Consider the following 24,077-nt stretch of genomic DNA (forward strand, 5'->3'; position numbering starts at 1 on the left):
GTTATCACCACGTAACAGTTATTGCCAATACATCAGTATCACACGTGCACAGTTCCGGTCAATTACAATTCCGGTATTTTTTTCCTTCGGTATTTGACAACAATAGAGGACAGAAAAAGAAAATTCTTCACGGCAAGTAACATAAGAGAAATTTATAGATAAAGTTATGAACCCTTAAAACATTTATAACTTAGTTGGGGGGATGTCCCACGACCTATATAATAGCAAGTTGAAGTTCACAATTAAGTCATTAACTGTTTCATTCCCTATCATTCTACTGTAAAAGAAACACTCAAATAGTCACACAATCAATTATTCGAGGTTACTGTATGATATCAATATATATTATTTCACGAATGGCATGATAAATGCTGAATGGCGACAACTGTTACAGTTAGTGGTGAGAAAACATCTATTTATACTGCCATGATTCCCTTCCGCCGCATTATATGAAAACATGATCGGCAGCAGTGAACAGGCTGGACACATTGGTGAATAGCTAATTTAGTATCATAAGTAATTTTGTTTCATTAATTTAACTAACGGCAGAGTAATTTTGTAAATACCGCTAAAATATGGTGAAAACAGTTCCCTGGCCAGTACAGCAGTAGGAGGTGGAATAGCCTTGTGGTTTTAATTTCCGCTTGTGACATGAAGATCCAGGTTCAATTCCCCACATGGGTACGAAGTTTGATGCCCATTTCTGGTGTCCCTCCTTGATATTGCTAAAAATGGCGTAAAACCAAACTCACTGTCATGGCAGTAGGGGAGGTGGGGGTAGCCTTGTGGTTCAAGTGTTCATTGTCATGCCAAAAGCCCGGGTTTGATTCCCTAAACACACTCAGCCGGGGTTTGAGTGTGTGTGAAACCCCTTCCTGGTGTCACCCGTCATGACATTTCTTGCATACTGATAAAACTGGAGTAAAACCAATTTGCTCAATATTAATGTTATAGGGAAAATCAATGTGATGTGTAAACCATGTGCAGATGTTTGGGAAACTGCCTGTTGTACAAATGCAATGAGTGCAACATAACAATGTCTATCTTGATTCCAGAGCTTATTTAAGTTCATGGAGGTAGAGGTAAAACAAAATAATTTTGATATTTCTATTATATTTACTGTTAACTGGTTCATAAACACTTGTCAATTCTCGCCTTCATAAGGTTACAAGGCAGCCAATATAAATTTGAGTCTAGGCCTGTCATGACACCTGTTCAATAGTATGAGGAAAATTCCATGGCACTGGTGATAGGTCAAGGCCACACACTCAGTCATGTTGCACACTGTCACCATCTGGTTGGTTCTTACAACAGACACCTGAAAATGTCAACCTGTCCTGGAGTAACCATGGAGATGGATGAAGGGATGATTAAAAAATACATTTGACAAATTATTCACATTTATTTCAATTTTTGAAACATGTAATGTGGAAAGCATGTCATCTGATCCTTGAAATACCAGTACTTTGCTATACACGTACATATTTTCCAAAATAGAAACAATTCAGCAACATTCATTTTATTGTAGTCCTCATCATTTTGAGAGGTACCATTAAATCAATAATACAGCATTACTGAAAAATAACAAATGATAAGAAATGGGAGTTGTGTTATTTATTTACATTGATTCTGTTCCAAGTATCAGGCTAGACACAGTTGCTATTTCTTTTTGATACTTTCGTGCAGAGAACCAGTCCAGAAACATCCCACCATACTATCACAACAATACTCAACACTGCAAACTGCTCACTGCTCATACTGCCTAACTTTGTTGAAAACCATCCTATCTAAGCCCCTTTCCATAAAGTGATCAAGTGCTACTTGAATTCGAACATACATGTACTTCAACATTGCCTCATGATAGTCACAGTGCTAAAATACTTTGTCTAACAGGGCTCTGGTAGGATGGATGCTGGGATGTTCACATATCCAGGTTACTTACTTACACCCAATTAGGATTCTATACACACGATGATACAAGAGTTCCATTGTTTATAAAACTTGTACAGAACACCAGGGCTCCAGATAACTTTTGGGGATGTGAGTGTACTTACACATCCTATTGCAAGTGGAGGTGTACTGAGAATTTTGAAGGAGTACTGACATGTTTTTGTGTGAGCGAGTTGGTGACGTGGTTTGTCTGGACGATTCATCGATCACTATTGCCAACCATGTATTTGTATTTGAAGACGCGTGAGAAATAACTGAGCGACCGTGTGATGCACGAAATGTCAGGTCCGACTGGATATAAATAGGAACAGTGTAGTTTTTAGCCTATCGAAAAATAGTGACGCATATCGTTGCATGGCAACGCAAGTGATTCCTACTGTCGGGGTTTCCTCAAGTGTCAAATCGTGTTTCGCAAAAAGAAACTTGACAAGTATTTGTCCGAAATAGATTTCCATTTGCACGATACGCACGAAAATTAAATGTTAGACGTACAAAGGTATTTATGTGGGTACACGATACGCTTGAAATCTTATATTATGTCGTACTTAATTGATTTTGAGGCGTACATTACGCCTGTACGCCCCTTATCCGTAGCCCTGGAACACATATTTTCAAATTGTTGATTCCTTGATGCTACAAATGACAAATGATTTCAAAATGCATTACCATCCAAATGGACAATGAGTACGTGTAGTTGCTTCTGTACATCTGTAATAGGCATATATTTATTGATGTCATTCAAGTCATGTCCTTGAAATTCATTAAGCAGATTCTAAATATTTGACCATCTCTTGATACTCATTGATTACATCAAGATGGGTGAATTTGTTTGGCATGTGATTGAAGATGCGGACCAGGTTGAACCTCTCCCCAGATGTTCTGTTGTAGTACATTGTCATTTGCCGCACAAGGTTTATTGCATCCTTTCTTTTCTGAAAAAAAGTAATTTAAACAAATTATGTTTTACCTTAAAAATAAACAAGAAGACAAAGTCATCAATATCCCCCGCAATGGCAAAATACTCTTCATGATTATGTCTACGAGTTATGATTATGTCAAATATTTAGGTGTGTATATAGAAAAGTGGAAGGAGAGTATTGAAAGGTTTTTAAAGTTCTGCTCCAGAAAGGAGCACTATCACCAATTTCAGGCTAAGTCAAACTTGTTGCCATGGAAACGCCAAAAATATTTTATTCAGAATTCCAAAACTACCAAAAGGCACCAGTACACTACCAGATCTATCTCTGTGCCAAGTTTGGTGAAGAAATGGTGAACAGTTTTAGAGTTCAGCTCCGGAAAAGAGCACTACCACAATTTCAGGCTAAGTCAAACTTGTTGCCATGGAAATGCCAAAAATATTTTATTCAGAATTCCAAAACTACCAAAAGGCACCAGTACACCACCAGATCTATCTATGTGCCAAGTTTGGTGATGAAATATTGAACGGTTTTAGAGTTATCCTCCGGAAAAGAGCACTACCACCAATTTCAGTCTAAGTCGAACTTGTTGCCATGGAAACGCCAAAAATATTTTATTCAGAATTCCAAAACTACCGAAAGGCACCAGTACACTACCAGATCTATCTATGTGCCAAGTTTGGTGAAGAAACATTGAAGGGTTCTAGAGTTATGCTCCGGAAAAGACAAATGTGCACGGACGCATGGACGGACGCACGGACGGAGTCCATTTTAATACCCCCCGCAAAACGCTTTGCGGGGGATAAAAACAAACTGATGTGACACATTTCACTTAGCTTATGTGAACCCTAAAACTAAAAGAGTTGTTTTGAAACTATAAAGTTGACTTGCTGCTGGTGCAAATGCCCCACTGTTACTGACAGTTTGTCAAAACGTTTGTGTGTGTGTTGTTTAATGCCACAAGCAGCAATATTCCAGCTACGACATAGCAGCCTGTAAATAGGCTGGACAAAACAAATCAATGATTGACATCACACAATCAGATATGTCACCATGTCCTACAACCCATTTCATTTAGTTTCACAAACACAGTTCCAAGTTCTAACCTACCAAAAAAGCATTTTTGATCATTTTTTCATGTCTTTGAAAAGAGAAATTAGTCCTAATCTAGGGTAAGTAAGGATGTGGGCTCAGATAGCTTGAAGTCTCTGGGTGATTGACTATTGAAAAAGAGACCCTACATTTTCTAAGCAATTTTGATCTCCTGATCAAAGATTAACTCACAGATCAAAGAGTACCCTGACCCATAAGATCTGTGATCAATCCAAAGATTTAAGTTTGCATTAATCAGGGTTGGGTGTAAAAACAGGAACGATAGTTTACTTAGACAAGATTCCAGCTTACCAGTAGCGAGTCATCATACTGCCCTGTCATCAGCACAATACCTGCACATAACAAAAACAATGAAAGAAAGTGGAAATACAGATCTGCAAATGTCCATCTATCTATAATTGAAAAATATAACTAGATACAGAAAAGTATTTTGGTTCTTTTGTGAGTATAGTTTTTATGGTTTTTAAACCACTTTCAGCAATATTCTCGATTTTTCATAACGGAGGACAGGATCTCACGGTATGCACTTATCCCACGGTTGGACGGCGGGACGCAGATACCCTGTGTCTTGTCAGTGCGAACAATAGAACTGTGTAGACCGGAAACAACCGTAGATAACGATGAACAAGGGAGGCCTGTTACGACTCGCCAACTCCTATGCTTGTGACGAGTTCCTCTGAACTCCTTGGCTTACTAAGCACAACGTCTCCCAGGGAGATGGGTGCTCCCGAGCAATGTAATGTTTGGCCGCAACCTCCGAAGAAGGACGCAGCTCAGCGAGAAAGGATGTCACTTCGCCACGAATTTCAAGGTACCCCCTGGAAATTAAAGTCATAGACAATAATCAGGCCAGCCCCTGCTTCGAAGACCCCACAGACACCGACCAGAGGCGGTGAAAGAGAAGCACAACTCTGAAAACTCTCGTAGTTTCAATGTTCAGTTCCAGTCAACATCAAATTGACCCTCACTCCTTTACATAAGCTTAGTCAAAGGATGAGCCTGGCCGGAGTCGGAACGCACAGAAATCCACTGGAATTCGGGAGTAACACACTTCACTGATGGAATTGCTTCAAAAAGTAGAGGTCAGGAAACGTGAAATGTCGAACCCTTCCACATCGGGATACAGAATCGAGCTCCAGATTCATCCAACCACCGAGGCGGTAGTATCTCCATGTCTTAGTATAAAACTAAGTGAAGTAGTTCTAACCCATAAGCAATCAAAACATAAGGCAGACATAAAGTTCAGACTTATATTCAGGAAAATACAGGGAAGCAGCAACCACGTGGGACCGTTCCCTATCTGCGTTGTTGGGCCGTAGACAGCTGTTGTGCGAGAACAAGGGGTCCAAACTGGTACAGGCCTTGGACATCCTTGACTGAGAGGTCCCGAAGGTAGTGGGACGAGAAGACCGAGTCAGATTGCCAGAAGCATCCTTCCATAATGGCATGGAGAGAGCAGTTACTATGCAGAGCCACTGTAGACGCTAACGCCCGTGTCTCATGTGGATTGGAAGCTGTCGGGGGCGGTAACCTAGTGAAGGTGTAAGCCCGTAAGATGGTGGCTTTCATCCAGAAGGATAATGTGGTGCGAGACACTTCCTGTAGCCAAGGCCACAAGGAAGAAGGTCTTGAAGGAGATCTTCTCAAAGTCCTGAGTTAGGGATTCATAATCTGCTGAGGCCAAATGACGCAGCACCACAGATAAATCCCATGCAGGAGGTCTAAACTTCTTAGACTGATCGGCCAACTTGAAGGACTGGAGCAAAGACTGAAGCTCAGGAACCGTCGAGACCTTAGAGCCTGTGGTGGTAGCCAGGACCGAGTTGATCGCAGCAAGGTAAGTGGCCAAAGTGGAACCCTTGAGCTTCTTAGAGGATCGCAAATGCTGAAGAAATTCAGCGACGATTTGAGGTGAAGTAGAAACAGGAGATGCAATGTCTCTGGATGTGAAATATCTCTCAAAACACTTCCACTTCTCATCATAAAGTGAGCGGTGGAAGTCCGATGAGCAGAAGTGATGGCCATAGCCCTACAACAATAGGTTGTCCCGGATCGGGAAGAGGAACTGGATTTAGGTCTTCGAGCTGTGCGAGATTAACAAACCAACTCCTGACTGGCCAGTAAGGCTGCGACCAAAAGCAGTAGAATCTGTCTGGTCGCCCGGAGTTTCTGGATGACTCTGGGTAGAAGAGCCGGAGGGGAAGGCGTAAGCGTTGAGCCCCTCCCACGAAATCGCCAGAGCATCGAGATCCCACGCTAGTTGGTCTGGTATCGGCGAGACAAACTTCGGGAGCTGATGGTTAAACCGCGTGGCGAATAGGTCGACTTGGGGCCTTGATAATGGGAAGACCAGTTCCCGAAAGATCTGTGGGTTCAATTGCCACTCCCTGGGAGACGGCCGATTGAGCCGGGACAGCGCATTCGGGCGATGATATTCCTGACGCCGGGAATGTGTCTGGCTCGAGCATCGATGGTGAGGGAGTCAATTAGATAGAAGAACCGAAACGCCAGCTGAAGAAGGTTCGCTGAACCTGTCAACCCGAGATGGTTGATGTACCCGACAACCGTGGAGTTGTCTGTCTGAAACAGCAGGCAGGACCCCCGAAGTTCCGTCGCCCAATGTTGAATGGCGAGAAGAACCGCAAAGAACTCGAGTTAGTTGATGTGCAAGTCCCGTTCTGCGGACGACCACAGCCCGGCTGTCTGATGATGAAGAAAGTAGAGCCCCCAATCTGTGAGGGATGCATCAAGGAACAAATGATGAGTCGACAAGAAGGACAACATTCTGCTCGTCTAGCACGGCTGTAGCTGAAGCTACCCTCTGCTAGTTGGGGCTTGAGCTGACGTCAGAAAGCCTAGTAGCTGCCACTGAGATAGCGCTAGAGGAATGCATTGCGGGGTCTTGATGCACCTGTCTTGAAGTGCGAACATCATCCTCTGACAATGTATCGATGAAGTGGAGTCTCTGGATCGATGTTAGCTTCGATACAGCAATGTACAGTAGCCACCCTAACTGCCAGAGCAGCATGGTGGGGAACTACATTTAGCGGGGAAGTACTATCAGATCCTGATGTGCCTGGATGCAATCATCAATGTAGCTTCGAAGATGAATTAGCACCTGAAGTTGACTTCTGTAAGTGAAGGCTTGAGCTTAGGTGAGGAGACCCAGCAACTATTGCCACTGATGAAGGGATATCTCCTGATAGAGTGCTAAATGTAGTAGATTTGGCGCATGGAGATTGTCAGTCAATCTACAGGAACGTGTACATTGTAAACGGGTCGATGAAGGTTGTACGATCGGCGATCTGTGGAACGTTAGTTCACAAAATGAAGTGTTGGTCCACTGGATGAAGTGATAAATGTAGTAGACTAGATCCATGGGGATCGTGAATCTACCGGAACGTTCGCAAAGTTGATGGAATGACAAGGTAAAAAGAAGACCGGCGACCCCAGGAACGTTTGTTGGGAAGATGAAGGCAGTAAACATGTGCCTGGGAACTGCAGTGACCTCTGAACTAAGGGTTTGAGCTAAGTAGAAAACCCGAGTAACCCTAGCCAAAGTTGAAGCGTTCTGGGACGTTTCTGTCTAACACCCTCGGTAAGCTATCTCTCTCGGCTGGCTGATGAAATCCCGACATAATCACTCTTACCGGGAATGGCACCGTTCATTGTCACTGGCAATTAAAGGCTGGGGTTGTTATCCGCTGTGTTGGACCAAGACAATTCTGTCAGTGCACTTCATAGTCACTCTCAACATCACAATTCTCCAGTAAACAAAAAGTAGTCCGCCATTTGCAATTGTTACCACAATGCAACAGTGACAAAAATCCGGACAACACAGTCTTCGGTCACAACCCATAAAAACTGGTAAAGGGATGCTCGCTACTTGACAAGACATCACTGCTGGTACCATGCGCAGAAACTTGATCCATCTGTCCAGAAGCTTGCTGGTGATGTAAAAGGAAGGATGAGGAAGGTGACGAACCATGCCATGATTGCACCCCGAGATACACCATGACGCTGTTACGAGTTGTCTGTAGTAACAGGACTCAGTGAAACGTCATAAAATACTCCTGGATAGCAAGCTTGTCTGGTAATGCACAAACAAGTGGTCGGAGAGCTGATATCTTCACCGGAGGGTAGATTCAAAAACCAAATCATTCATCAAGGTGAAGATTGGATGGTAGAATAAATCTGGAACGATATGAGCTCTAGTCGCGTAGAAGTCTGGGGGATCCGGGATCGTCAGAACGTCAAGTGCCGGCGTAATGTAGATGTGTGCGCTACTGACATAGCTACTACCTTCATTCAACCAGTTGTAAAGGTGGTACCAGGTGGGATAAGTCATGTGACTAAAAACTTCTAGCGCCTCATATGCCGTAGGGTAATCTGGAGAACCAAGTCAGATTGTCATGCTTATAGCATGCCATGTCGTGGTGAGGAATTCAGCGTATCACAAATACCCTGAATATTAACATCGTGTTGGCCTGTATCTAGATGCAAGTTGATGATCTTCGATGAAGATGTAATAAACCAATGTTGACAAGTTCGATCCTTCAAGTTGAATGGGGGGGTGGGGTGAGGTGAGGTGAGGTGAAATTGGGTTTAACGTCAGGTTTGAGAATATTTCGCCATATGACGACGATGCATGCATGTGTATGTGTAAGCGCGGCTGCTTGTACTAGCCCAGACTGAAGCTGGTTTTAAAGTGCTAGCCCACTGAGATTCTGTAGAAACGCCGTGTTTGAAGTAACATCATGCACAGAAAATAATCGCTGAATCCTGATGGTTCGGTTCGGTGACCGGGTCAGGTCGGTGATCTGGGTCGGCAAGGTAAGATCTAGATGGGTCGCATCTGGTTCTGACCAGATCAGGACGATCTGACGAAGCAGGTCGATGGCGTTGTTAAGTTTGACCAGGTGAATGCGTTGGGTTAAGTGTCTGGGAGACATCCCTGACACAAGTAGGGTAATCTCTGATGAACCAGTAGGCTGGGAATCTTCTGGGGATTCGCCGTAAAAACGGATCTTATAGATGTGGGCTTAAACGAGATTTCGAGCAGGTAGTTTCGGCAGAAAATCCGAATATTGGTAGGCGGTTGATCCAAAGCGGTTTGGTGAACCATGTTTCCTCGTCGAAGAAGAAAAACAAGGAGAGCCAACTGAGTTCGCTGAATCACCAATAGATGTATGATCTGGCTTAAAAGTGCTCCGAGAAAGCTGATTCGAGGGATGCCGCTTTGGTGAAGCGTTGTTTCGTGGAATGCCCTTTTCGTGAATGCTGAATTGTGGAATGGCAGTTCGGGCTTAATGTCGCTTTCTTAGAAAGCCGGTTCGCGAATGAAGGACTGGAGAGGTGCAGTCCGCGAATACGATCCAGTGAATTGTGGGCCGAAGAATGTGTTGATTTCGGCGAAACGGATAAACGACTCATTGGAGCACTGGAGACAGCATCATATTCGCAGATTGGGTAGCAGTCGGCGAAACGACTGAAGAGATGTCACAAAGGTCCTGCAACCGATACGGCGAACTAGTGCGCTTCCTTCCACTGTTTGAAGAAGAATGACGATCGGATCAAGTACGGCTTCGACAGATGCGATCCTAGCTGTAGCCTAGGGGTGGCAGAACGCTCAACAACCACCTCAAGGGATGTCATCGATGATGAAGGGCTCGTACTGGAAGGCAGAGAGCCGACAAGTTCCCTGAGATCTTCCGATAAATGCAAATCCGAAGAAGCTCTCATAAAATCCTCGTCTTTGGAGTGAGGAGACTGCGACTGACGAGCAATGATAATGGGACGCTAACATTTGAATTCTATCGATGATGCATAGCTGGCTAGATCAGCAAGACGCCGAGCGCAGGCCCTGGAGTAATCCCCAAATGCCTCAAAGGTAAGATGTAGGCATTTATCACATCGGACGTCTCATTATATTGCCCCACACAACACAGCAAGAAAGCGGAACGCTCAAAGAAAATATCTTGTTGCATAGAGCACATTTTATCCTCTTCCTAGGCTGGTCGGTCTTCCCATGATGTAAAATGGGAGAACAAACGATGAAGTGAAAACACGCCCACACTCGACAAGAAAGAGAATGATGATTAGGAGATAGTTAGTGGGTAGCTAGTGGTGCATGCCATGCTTTGCATGACAACTAGGAAGCTGTCTGATAATGAGGGCAGTAAGGAGTGAAGGAAGGAAGGGAGAAGTGCATACCATGAGATAGGATAAGTTTAAAAATTAATTCTTTAACCACTTACCTTGGTCACAGAGCACCAAGTGCAGTGGGCCCTGAAGAGACTTACTTTTGTCCACCAGGATCTCTGTCAAGTGTGCCAAAAATAGACTCACCTTTATCCAGCATCTCTTTGTCCTGCAGCACTGTGAATTAGAGCTGGGAGAGACTCACCTTTGTCCTGGAGCTCTGAGAAGTGGACCTGGGAGAGACTCACCTTTGTCCTCCTGGAGTTCTGTGAAGTGGACCTGGGAGAGACTCACCTTTGTCCAGGAGTTCTGTGAAGAGGACGTCTGAGACACTCACCTTTGTCCAGGAGTTCTGTGAAGAGGATGTCCGAGACACTCACCTTTGTCCTCCTGGAGTTCTGTGAAGAGGACGCCTGAGACACTCACCTTTGTCCAGGAGTTCTGTGAAGAGGACGTCGGAGACACTCACCTTTGTCCTCCTGGAGTTCTGTGAAGTGGACCTGGGAGAGACTCACCTTTGTCCTCCTGGAGTTCTGTGAAGTGGACCTGGGAGAGACTCACCTTTGTCCTGGAGTTCTGTGAAGAGGAGAGCGTGGAGCTCTGAGACACTCACCTTTGTCCAGGAGTTCTGTAAAGTGAGGAGAGACTCACCTTTGTCCTGAGTTCGAGACACTCACCTTTGTCCTCCTGGAGTTCTGTGAAGAGGACGCCTGAGACACTCACCTTTGTCCAGGAGTTCTGTGAAGAGGACGCCTGAGAGACACTCACCTTTGTCCCTCCTGGAGTTCTGTGAAGTGGACCTGGGAGAGACTCACCTTTGTCAAGGAGTTCTGTGAAGAGGACGTCTGAGACACTCACCTTTGTCCTCCTGGAGTTCTGTGAAGTGGACCAGAGACAGACAGGGAGGGGCGTTCTCCTTCATCTGCTGGTACATGATAAGCGGTGTGAAATACACCGACTTCCCTGAGATCATGGAGAAGAAGAACTCATATCCATCCTGACGAGGCAGAGGGTACAGGAACTGCAACAACAGTTAACATCAACATCCAAGACTAAATATACCACAGTATATCATGGAGCAATCACCTTTTAGTTCCTAATGACTTCATAATGCCTTATCCATCCATGCATATAACCCTGGTATATGTACATACTATGGAATCTTTTTGTCAATGTATTATTTGTTTAAGGCTAAATTAAAGCAACAGTTTCATAACTTCAAGAATACATCTACAGAATATATACAGTTCATGTTAATAATTCCATAAAATGTACATTGCCATCTTTGGACACATTGCCCAGCCATTTGTTCCATTCATTATTTTAAAGATTTATCGAACAGACAGACAAAGGATGGATTATCACGGGAACAGAATTTGTAATGAAACTTACAGATGGACATGTCTTGGCCTTTTGCAACAAATCATCATAATCGATTGACTGAAACATAACAAGTACAACATGTTAAGCTATAGTGTAAACAGAGAGTGTGGAATTCATGAATTTTTCAATCATTTGTACAGTACACATTCAAGCAAAAACCATCATCCTTAAACTGCCACCCTGGGTGGTCTGTGGTCAACCGTTTGCCAAACGTGCAGAAAAAGGAAACACATCATAAACTTGTAGAGTAACTTGTTCAGAGAGAGGTGACCCATAAAGATAACTGAGAGATTAATAAACAAACAATTTTCTTTTTTGTTCAGGATCTTAACAAACAAACACAAAAACTTGGTTGATTTTGTACTTAATTCAGTTGTGTCTTTTTGTGGCTGTCTTACCTTCAAGACTGCAAATACACATTCCTTCCTACTGTGGTATTCCTTCCAGATCTGAATAGACAGAAAAATGGACTGAATTTTGTTATCAATAAGAAGATACATCAGTTGTGGAGTTATCTCCCTTCATGAAACAACAGTCAGTATATATGCCAAGAAAAGCTTACAAATGAGTGAGTGAGTGGGTTTAGTTTTACGCCGCACTCAGCAATATTACATCTATATGGCGGCGGTCTGTAAAAAAGCAAGTCTGGACCAGACAATCCAGTGATCAACAGTATAAGCATCGATCTACGCAGTTGAGATACGATGACATGTGTCAACCGATTCAGTGAGCCTGACCACCTGATCCTGTTAGTCACCTCTTACGACAAGCATGGGTAACTGAAGATCAATTCTAACCCAAATCTTCATGGTCAAAAAGCTTAAAAGCAGTAGTATGTTTTGTGTATTACTTGGTGTATAACAATGAGGTAATCAGTGGTTTCATTTTTCATGATCAGAGTTCAACTTACTAGAAGTCACCTAGTAATACTCATACAATTTAACACGTCTTATGTATACTGAGTGAGTGAGTGGTTTAGTTTTTCGCCGCTGTTAGCAATATTCCAGCAATATCACGGCGGGGGCAACAGAAATGGGCTTCACACATTGTGCCCATGTGGGAATCGAACCCAGATCCTCGGCGCTGATGAGCCAACGCTTTAACCACTAGGCTACCCCACTGCTCCTTTATGTATACTGCTACTGTACAATGTCTGTACTTGAAAATATGACCCAAAAATGTCAAAAAGTACTAGAACTGAAGAAATGGAAAATTACTGCAGAATAAGTGTAACCCATTGTACGTGCATAAACTGAAATCACAGGGGTGTTTTTAAATGCACTAATAATGATTAATACAACAACTCAGTGGCAGTCCCTTCTTTTCAAAGTCTCTTTGTCTGTATCAGTACTGTGCTGATACAACTGGCCACAGGAAAACACAAACCTCCTCAATCTCCTCTGCTGTCTTATCTCTGATTAGGTCTGTCTTCATGATACTGTCTAGCCCCTGGAACAAACAGCACCATGAACAATACATTACACAGACCATACTGCTATTACACAGACCATACTGCTATTACACAGACCATACTGCTATTACATAGACCATACTGCTATTACACAGACCATACTGCTATTACATGGACCATACTGCTATTACATGGACCATACTGCTATTACATAGACCATACTGCTATTACACAGACCATACTGCTATTACATGGACCATACTGCTATTACATGGACCATACTGCTATTACACAGACCATACTGCTATTAGACAGACCATACTGCTATTACATGGACCATACTGCTATTACATGGACCATACTGCTATTACACAGACCATACTGCTATTACATGGACCATACTGTTATTACACAGACCATAGTGCTATTAGATAGACCATACTGCTATTACATGGACCATACTGCTATTACATAGACCATACTGCTATTACAAGGACCATACTGCTATTACATGGACCATACTGCTATTACATAGACCATACTGCTATTACATGGACCATACTGCTATTACATGGACCATACTGCTATTACATGGACCATACTGCTATTACACAGACCATACTGCTATTAGACAGACCATACTGCTATTACATGGACCATACTGCTATTACATAGACCATACTGCTATTACATGGACCATACTGCTATTACATAGACCATACTGCTATTACATGGACCATACTGCTATTAGACAGACCATACTGCTATTACATGGACCATACTGCTATTACATAGACCATACTGCTATTACATGGACCATACTGCTATTACATAGACCATACTGCTATTACATGGACCATACTGCTATTACACAGACCATACTGCTATTACATGGACCATACTGCTATTACACAGACCATACTGCTATTAGACAGACCATACTGCTATTAGATAGACCATACTGCTATTACATGGACCATACTGCTATAACATAGACCATACTGCTATTACAAGGACCATACTGCTATTACATGGACCATACTGCTATTACATAGACCATACTGCTATTACATGGACCATACTGCTATTACATGGACCATACTGCTATTACAAGGACCATACTGCTATTACACAGACCATACTGCTATTACATGGACCATACTGCTATTACATGGACCATACTGCTATTACATGGACCATACTGCTATTACATGGACCATACTGCTATTAGATAGACCATACTGCTATTACATGGACCATACTGCTATTAGACAGACCATACTGCTATTAGATAGGCCATACTGCTATTAGATAGACCATACTGCTATTACATAGACCATACTGCTATTAGATAGACCATACTGCTATTAGATAGACCATACTGCTATTACATAGACCATACTGCTATTAGATAGACCATACTGCTATTAGATAGACCATACTGCTATACCAGATGTGTGCAAACTGAAAATAAAGTAGCCTTGTAATGCAAGCCTCCATTAAACAAGGTCATGTGTGGTCTAAATATGATAAGAACTTCAAAACAAGTGGAGTGAAAAATATTGTTAAATGCTTTAGATGTCTTCACTGGTACCACATGCTCAGTGGTAGTGGAGTAGCCCACATATACAGGCCTACATCAAACAAGGTCATCTGCAGTGTATAAAATATAGCCCATCCCATCGCCCTTGACGGTCTATCTTTGTGAAGGACGGTCTATTAAATAAGAAAGGCCGTCCTTTGGTCGGGGGAAATATTTGAAAAAATAAACTTAACTTGTTGATTTTTTTTATTGTTTTAGTTTTGGGGACTGGCTGTGTTTGTCCAGGACTGGTCACTTTTTTGGACAGCCAGTCCTTGGACAGGCGACATTTCAAAACTATTTTATACACTGTCATCTGTGTAGTTAGCTAAACTCAAGATTTCAAACAAGTTGAATGATAAAAAATGTCAACTGCAACAGTTCAAAAAGGGTCTTCACTAGCAGCATATGCTCACTGGTACATCTGAGGGATGATGTTACCTTAGACGAGGCCTTCCCTTCAGCCTCTGCTTTAGCTTTGGCCTCTGCCTCTGCCTTCTCCAGCTGATCTCTGATGAAGGCTCGGTCCTTCCTCATCTCCTCTTCAATGTGATGGATCTTCTCCTGGTAGGCCTTGGGTGAGGATCTGTAAGGGGCCAAAGTGTGAACAGTTCACACAGTGTCAGGTATTCAGTAACACCAATATGTATTGCAATAATGTAATTTTTTAAGTAAAATTGATATTGTATACTTATCCTGACCCATGCTTATATGCTTACCTCCTTCTTCTATGTGAATGGTAGTGGAACACTTGAATCCGTTGTAGTTCCCTAAAGCGGACGTAAAAGTTCACTCACCCACGAGTTGCCTCCCTTTTCCTGCGCAAACAGTCATGTGACCTGCCATGCTTGTCACTCTCTTCTGAATAAGCCCAAGCACTTGGGTTTGCTGGGAAACCTGAAGTGTTTCCAGCAGGGGAGGTCGGGAGGGCTTGACACTATGAGTCAGGATAAGTATAAAATATCAATTTTACTTAAAAAATTACATATTTTTCCTTATCCTGACTCATGCTTATATGTTTCCAGAATCCACGGAAGTGGTGGTGGGTCAAGCCACTTCGTGGATTCATCAGCTGTCCTTTGATACGTCCCAACACGGGGGGACCACATCTTGTCATACTTCTCTAAGACAAGTGAATCTTATAGATTCATGTGGATTTTTGATATACTAGTATCTTCTTTTTACTAGTTATCTATAAACAACACATAGATTATGATAAGATCATTACCAAAAATGAGTTGCGACCCCTTAACGTACAGGTAAGATCGTTACCCGTACAGAGCCTTAATCACTCATGCCAGTCTGGTCTTAGACGGTGTGCATAGACTTTCAAACCATAACTCTTCAGAGTGAAGGTTATCAACAAGTCAACGTGATAAAGGGTGAGATTTCCAACTCAGCGCCTTTGTGGGACCGTTAGCTGTTGTGCTACAACAAGTAGCTATGTCTCTGAGGTTGTGGTTGGCAAACACTGTGTCTGACTTCCAAAAGCAGCCCTCCATTATTGATGATATCGAGCAGTTTCCCGTGCAGAGCAAGAGTGGACACCATTGCTCTGACTTCATGTGGATTAAAGGCTCTTGGACGTTCTAGTGCTGCTCTATAGGCCCTCAGTATAACGGCTCTCCTCCAAAATGATATTGTCGTTCTTGAGACTTCTGTAGACGTCTCTGGTGACAAGGGGATGAATAGGCGCTTGAATTTTCTTCTCCTTGTTTTAGTCTTTTGAAGATATATTTTAAGGGCTCTGACAGGACACAAGGATAAGTCCTGGGTGTCCTCTGATCCGAGGATCGTAGATAGCGCTGGGACGTGGAACTGTCTGTCCGGTTGGCCAGGTAACTGATTCTTTGCAATGAAGTCCCATCTAAGTCCTAGATGTACTGCAGCACAGTCTCCCGTGTCGAATCTAGTTCGTCCAAAGTCCAGCGCATGTAGCTCTGACATCCGAGCTGCTGTGGTTAAGGCGAGGAGGAACAGAGTTTTCTGTGTGAGTAGCTCGAAGGTCGTCTGCTCTAGTGGTTCGCAGGCATCACTCATGAGATGTCGTAGAACTATGTTCAGATCCCAGACTGGTGCTCTGAATTTTTTCTGCTGATCTTCCAGTTTGAAGGATCGTAGTAGAGCAAGTAGTTCTGGCACTTTCGTCAATTTGATGCCCGTCTTCATGGTGACGACTGTACTGATAGGTGGCAGATATGTAGATAGTGTCGAACCTTTTATTCGCCTGCCTCGTATATCTAAGGTGACATAGATATTCCGCCACTTGAGGGTGAGTTGCTTTCATTGCTGTGAAGCCTTTCCACACTGCATATTGTTCAAATCTCTGCCACTTGTCATCGTACAAGTTGCGAGTTGATCTACAAAGTTACTGCTTTCGCTGCTCTGGCGGAGTACCCTCTTTTCTTCAAGAAAGTCTTGATACGGTCCATACGTGTATGAGTAGGTTCGGCCACTCTGGTAATTTCAGGGTTGGACTTCCGAGTTCTTGTATTAGATCTGGGAACCAGACTCTCGCTGACCAGTAGGGTGCGACCAAAGTCAGATGTAGTGCTTGGGTCTGCTTGATCTTCAATAATACTTGCGGTAGTAGAACCGGAGGCGGAAACGCGTATGCGTTTAGTCCTTCCCATGATATGCTCAGTGCCTCTGTTGCCAAGGCTTGGGGATCTGGAACTGGTGAGACGAATGTCTGTAGTTGTTTGTTGAACCTTGTGGCGAACAGGTCTATTGAGGGAGATCCTATTTCCCTTATGATGAGCCGAAACAAACCTCTGGGTGGATCATCCATTCCGTGGGTGATGGATGAAGTGGGCGAGATAGAGCGTCTGCTAATACATTCTTGGCTACTGGAATGTGACATGCCTTTAGCCAGATGTTTAATTTGTCTATGATGTTGAACAACTGGATCACAGCTTTCATCTCCAGTTGGCTGATGTGAAGATGTTGTTCTTGTTTCGACCACTACCCTGATGCCACTTCGTTGTCGAGATGCGCTCCCCATCCTTGTAGTGAGGCATCTAGGTAGAGGTGTGTGTTGCAAACCAGCTCTTGCAAATAGGTCCCGATTCGATTTGTGAATCCACCATAACAGGTATGTCTTGAGACTGATCACGTCCGTGCTGTCCAGGTGTCTTGCCAGGAATCGCTGCAACGGACGTAATTGTAGTCTTTCTCTGCGGGTCAAGTCCTGCGCTGAGGTGAGTAGACCGAGGAGACACTGCCATGTTTGTAGTGGTAACGGAGAGATGACTGCTTCTGGAATCATGGCTTGAATCTTGACCCAACTATCTTCTGGGACCACAATACAATTCTGTGTTGGGATGAACCTTATTCCCAGGAATTGAAGATGTTGTTTTGGTTCCAACTCTGATTTCATCAAGTTTACTGGCCATCCCAGTTGTGTGAGCAGTTTGATTGTGAAGTTTAGCTGCTGTCTGAGTTGATTGGCTTCTTGATGAACTTGTATCCCGTCATCCAAGTAAAAGGCACTGCGTAAACCTCAATGATGTAGATAGGTGACGATGGGTTTGGTCACTCGTGTGAATAACCACGGAGCCGACGATAATCCAAACGGTAGGACGCTCCATTGATAGTGTCGACCTTTGAACAGGAATCTCAGGTACTTCCTTGATTCCGGATGAATCGGGATGTGTAGATATGCATCTTGTAGGTCTATGCTGGCCAAGTAATCTGATGGACAGACGAGTTGTCTGAGTTGAGGCAGGTGGATCATCTTGAACCTGTCTGGTTTGAGTAGATAGTCTTGGTTGAATCTTTTCATGTTGTATATCAACCTGAATTTCTCTTTGGACTTTTTCTTGGGTTCTAGGAAATTAGGGAGTAGAAGCCGGGCATCAGATGATGTTGATTCAACACTTCTACGACGTTCTTGGTCAATAGCGACCCTGTCTGCGTAGTAGCCACCGACGTTGAGGCCAAGTGATCCTACATGAAGTGTTGGTCTTCTTTTGGAGTTAATAGTGCAGATAGTATCATTCTATCTTCCTCCGTCTTGTGGTTCTGGAATCTTGAAATCAACGTCTCGTTGATCGCTCTGGATCTCGCCAGGCAGACGAAGGTTCTTCTAACCGTGGTGTCGAGTTGAGCAATTTTCTTGTCTTCCACCTTGTAAGACTTACTACGGGAGTAGTTGATCAACTTCATATTATCATCCAAGTCCGGCGCTCTCAGGAAGGGTTCCATATGATGCAGAGGGAATCTCCTAGCATTAAATGTAGGCAGATGTTGATTCTGGTGCCGGGTTGATTTCTCAAATGCAGCCCCGGAGGTTAGCAGACACCTTGGAGATTGGTTCAATTGGTGGAATTGTGAAGGTGTCGAAGTCATCATTCCACATCTTGTACGGGAATGCATCCGATTCCTTGGATTGGGAGTCTAAGTTCAGACCGTTAGCAATCCACGATATGACCTCTGCTTCTGAGAAGACGAAGTCGCCCTCTTCCTCTGATAGCTCCGAGTTCGCCGAACCTTCCTTCCTTGAAACCTGCGTTCCGTGAACCTCCTACGTTCGGTGAACATTCCTTCCATGAACGTTCGTGTGAACGTGACGACACTGATCTGTGAGTATGAGAGCTGCGGGATACTGATGTAGAACGACTGGATCTTGAGGGGGATCTTGCTCCGTCTGACGTTCTGACATGTTGAGGGTTCGCCGAACCTCTAGTAGACTCCGGAATGTTCGCCGAACCTCTTTTGGACTGAGGGACATTCACCGAACCTCTTGTAGACTCAGGGACCTTCGCCGAACCTTCTTCTTCCAAAATGACTAGGTCCACCAAACCTGAACATTCACTGACGTTGTCTTTGGCCGTAGACTTGTGAGGAACAGGTTCTCGTAGGGCTGAGGTTCGCCGAACGTTGTCTGTCATCGTAGGGTTCTGCCGTGTAGCTCTTTCTTCGACGAACCTCTGCTCCATCATCGCCAACATCTGCGTTGTAAACTGCCTCATAAATTCATCTGGGTCGAAGTTCTGGGTTGTAGGTCGGAACTGATGCAGTGTAGATGGAGCGTTTGAGAACGCTGAGGCATCAAGTGCGTCTACTTGCAACTGCGATGATGCTACACTATTGTTGTCTATGTTGACAGACACCTGAGTTGCTGATGGCTGGTCTTCAAATAGTTAAACGGCTGTCAAAGGTTGCAGGGGACGATCGTCTCGCCGTGGAGGAAGACTGCGTCGATGATCTTACTAGTACTTCAGGTAGCAGTATCGGAGGGTCAGCATAAATATCTGCGTCATCAGGAGGCACAATGTCTTCATTAAACGACCACTGATGCGTTGTTTTACAGGAACGCGTTGATTTCGACGAAGTTCTAGATGAAGATGACTTCTTTCGTGTCGCAGACGATGAGGACATCTTCTTCTTACTCCCCGCTGGCGTTAACTCAGTAGAAGTAGATCTCTTCTTGGACCCGGCTGAGCCCCGACCAGCCACAGACGACCGCCCCTGTAACGTACTCGGCAAATCACCTGCGTTATGAATTACAGCAGTAGCAAACAACATACGGTTACCGGCATTATCTCCGGATTTATCACCAGTGACTTGAGATGATTTCCTCCCCCGATCCATCGCACGTTTATAGACATAAGACAAATAACGATTAAATTGCCAATCTGGTAAATAATATAATATCTGCAATGCAAGCTGGAAGAACATGGATTAATGCATGATGGGCATTGGGGGTGAGGATCAGCGGCTGATAACCGGTACCTACAAACACTGCAAGATTTCATAAAAATGTCAACAATTACATTATGGTGAGAAAAAGTGACAAAATATGAATAATTTTTTCAAAATTTTGGCATACGATTAAAGTTAAATATAACCAGAAACCATACACAGCTAAATTTGGATAAAAGGATCTAAATATCAAAGGATATAGTGCCGTATACGGGACTCCAGTGCTCGCCCAACCATCCTCCTAGGCGATGAAGGAGAGAGTGACAAGCATGGCAGGTCACATGACTGTTTGTGCGGTGAAAAGGGAGGCAACTCATGGGTGAGTGAACTTTTACGTCCGCTTTAGGGAACTACAAGGGATTCAAGTGTTCCACTACCATTCGCATAGAAGAAGGAGGTAAGCATATAAGCATGAGTCAGGATAAGGAAAACTTACAATACTCAGCTAAGATTGTACAACTAATACATGCTGTCATCAATCACACAATTCCACAAAAGTGGAAAATACAATTCTATACAATCTCCTGAAAAAAGGTATCAAGCATGCAGTACCACCAATATGTTTGCAATTCATAAAAGTATTCAGTTCAAACATGTGCATGACATTGTACACCAAAACTAACCCATGATGTAATCAAACACAAAAATTCCAAAAAATCCTTGTGGAAAATACAAGGAAAAGCTAACTACTGAGAAAATGGTTTGCAGTAACTTTTAATATGAAATGGTCTTTCAGCAAATTTCATTACGTAAAAATACTTCAGCGTAGGTGATCAGGGTGGGAAGGGAAGAAACATTTGACATATTTTTCTTTAAATATTTCTTAGTACCTTAAACAATTAACAGATCAATTATAACAAACAAATGTAACTTTTCATTTTAATTTGACACTGGAGCATTTAGTTTTAGGTAAAGCATTGCTATACGTAAACAAAACAAGACTTCACTGACTTAAACTTGTAATCATCAGTGTCAAGTTCACGTTTCAAAAGGTTACGACTTTCATATTTCAAGGTTGCAGTAGCAAAGGTAGTTCACTGACTATAGCAGGTTGAGCTTTTTGTGCTGGTGATTAGGTGCCCAACTCTGAGGGTTGAGATGAGTTGGGTTTTATGTCACATCGGCATTATTCCAGCCCTAAAGTGACGAGATTCAAGTCTGAATTCATACACATTCTAAATACGGTGAGGTGAGGTGAAATTGGATTTTACGTTGTGCTTGAGAATATTTCGCTCATATGACGACGTGCATGCGTGTGTATGTGTATGTGCGGCTGCTTGTACTAGCCCAGACTTAAGCTGGTTTTATAGTGCTAGCACACTGAGATAACATGCCGCAGTGAAGCATGAATACCCCACTCAGACACATTATACTGACTCCGAGCCGACCAGTCCTTGTTGTACCCATTAATGCCGAGCGCCAGGCAGGGACCAACAAGTACCAAATTTTAACGTCTTTTGGTATGACGCGGTCGGGGATTGAACCCGCGACCTTCCACTCTCCGGGCGGACACTATAACCACTACACCACGGAGGCGGTCCATTCTAAATACAAAGTGAGGGTGTGGGTTCGAATCCCGGATGGGACTCCAACCCAACAAAAGTACTAGAATCTGTACTTAACTAAGAAAGTGTAATCCCATATATAACATATGTTACATTTGACCACTTTCTAAATGGCATTGTGTAATCATAGCTTTCGGCTGTGGGAGCCATGCCAATTTACACTTATCAGAGGGGTACACAAAGTCTGCAGTCTAGACTACCAGTTTCATTTTTGTGGAAGTCGCGGTGGCTGAGCGGGTTAGGTGGCTGACTTTGTGTGCTGGCGATTAGGAGCCTGACTCTGAGGGTGTGGGTTTGAATCCCGGATGGGACTCAACCCAACAAAAGTACTAGTACTAGAAGAAAGTGTAATCCCAAATATAACATATGTTGGATTCTGTATTATACGTCATAATACCCTTTTATGTAACAAACCTTTGTAAATCCAGCAGTTTTTTCTTGTACTTGTCAAAGTAAGGATTGTCCTCCATGTTCACTTTCACGTCATCATCATACTTCTCCGATGATGTAGATGAATATCTCAAGTCAGGATACTTCCTTGGGTGCTGTCCTTTCAGTAGACTGTTGGCTCTTGAAATCGTGATGGTCATTCCTCGAGAATCAGAGATGGTTGAAAGAACACTGTGTTGTTTCTTCCCACCGGCATACAGTCTCCAGCATTTCTGACAGAGTCGGACACCTTGTCTTTGTAGTAAAGACATATTGTGCTAGGTTGGTTTTCACTTCATTCAGCCTGGAAAATACATTGGGAGAATAAGAAATACGAAAAAAGCAGATGGTCAAATGCCGTTTTTGGAAACATAAAGAATAAAGTGAGTGGGTGAGCGAGTATGGTTTTAAGCCGCTTGTAGCAATATTCCGGCAATATCACGGCGGGGGACACCAGAAAATGGGCTTCACTTATTAATTGTACCCATGCAGGGAATTGAACCAGGGTCTTCAGCGCGACTAGCGAATGCTTGAACCACTAGGCTACCCTACCGCCCCTAAAGAATAAAGGCTCATGATATTGTTAAGTGCATCATGATTATAGTGATCCTTATTATCAGTGTTGTATTGATATGGTGCCTTTAATGCGAAAGTGGTCACCCAGTGGTTGACAATGTGAGCAAAGTGCAGAGCCTTGATAAAGTGCGGCTATTTAAAAAGTGACAGCTGCTTTTGGTTTCCTGCACACAAATTCAAGTTTCATGTGGTCCAATACTGTAGTCATTTCGGCATTACTTAATTATGATGAACCGGTGATGGGTTTATATTTCTTGAAAACACCTATATCATTCATTTGACTTGAAACGATATTCTCAGACTCAGGCATTTTCCATTTATACCAGCTGGACTACTATGTATGTGGGCATTGCGGCGATTGCCACCAGAAAAGAGATTCTGATACGTCTTGATCTTGTCCCAGTGTTGACGATCTTTGCCAGCTAATCAACTGTTGATCGGACAACAGAACTGAATGAATGACACGATAATTCTAATTTATTACACAGCCATGTCTTAAACCTGTGACGACTGTCATTTGAGATGACCTACCGGTTACACGAACATGAGGTGATTTAACTTCCGGACAGTGCAGTGAGGGTTATATTAAAACTTGGAATGTAGGCCGAAACTAACTTACAGTTTCACCAAGATAGGATTTTCACACCAGAGACCATATAATATATATCTATTATATGGTCTCTGATGAAACGTTGTCGTTTTTGAAAGCAAAATAAAAGAATCAGATGACAAGCTTTTAAAATGTTGTAAAATCAATAAAAATAGAAATTCGTAAAGACAAAGCAATGAAACTTAGAGAATGTGAGAAAGAATAGGTCCAAGCAACCATATAATACATAATTCAAGCCAAAGTGAGTGAGTTTAGTTTTACGCCGCACTCAGCAATTGAGTCTGGCTATATGGAGGTGGTCAATTGAGTCTGGACCAGACAATCCAGTGATCAACAGCATAAACATCGACCTACGCAATTGACATGACTGTGTCAACCAAGTCAGCGAGAGCCTGATCACCCGATCCCGTTAGTCGCCTCTTGCGACAAGCATGGGTTACTGAACACATGCTCTGTCGTCGTATCGCATGGTGACAATCACTGGATTGTCTGGTTCAGACCCGATCTGTTTACAAACAACATCATACAGCTGTAATACTGCTTAAACAAATATCTGCTCATGATATAGACACAACTGTACAATCAAATCTGCACTTGGCAGAGATTTCTTATGAACGTGGAAAGGGTTTTGTCG

The 24,077-nt window shown here is 43.2% G+C and overlaps 1 protein-coding gene across 3 annotated transcripts; it reads right to left on the bottom strand.

Moving 5' to 3' along the window:
* Positions 1 to 2,557: 2,557 nt before the first annotated feature.
* LOC124256130 (ATP synthase mitochondrial F1 complex assembly factor 1-like) lies at positions 2,558 to 23,479 on the bottom strand. 3 transcript variants are annotated; one of them, XM_046690253.1, is made up of 9 exons: positions 23,453 to 23,479; positions 22,243 to 22,561; positions 14,999 to 15,143; positions 12,951 to 13,013; positions 11,963 to 12,013; positions 11,574 to 11,621; positions 11,040 to 11,202; positions 4,272 to 4,312; positions 2,558 to 2,882 (listed from the first exon to the last, which is right to left on the bottom strand). In XM_046690253.1, the coding sequence occupies exons 2-9, from the start codon at positions 22,527 to 22,529 to the stop codon at positions 2,712 to 2,714; spliced, it is 969 nt and encodes a 322-aa protein (XP_046546209.1). In that variant the 5' UTR covers positions 22,530 to 22,561; positions 23,453 to 23,479; the 3' UTR covers positions 2,558 to 2,711. The 3 variants fall into 3 exon arrangements, with proteins under 3 accessions (XP_046546209.1, XP_046546149.1, XP_046546075.1); XM_046690193.1 differs by lacking the exon at positions 23,453 to 23,479 and adding an exon at positions 23,365 to 23,413; XM_046690119.1 differs by lacking the exon at positions 23,453 to 23,479 and adding an exon at positions 23,157 to 23,316.
* Between the last annotated feature and the right edge of the window lie 598 nt (positions 23,480 to 24,077).

This window comes from Haliotis rubra, unplaced genomic scaffold (assembly GCF_003918875.1).
Source record: "Haliotis rubra isolate DU_JTF1 unplaced genomic scaffold, ASM391887v1 Scf10, whole genome shotgun sequence".
Classification (NCBI taxonomy): Eukaryota; Metazoa; Mollusca; class Gastropoda; order Lepetellida; family Haliotidae; genus Haliotis; species Haliotis rubra.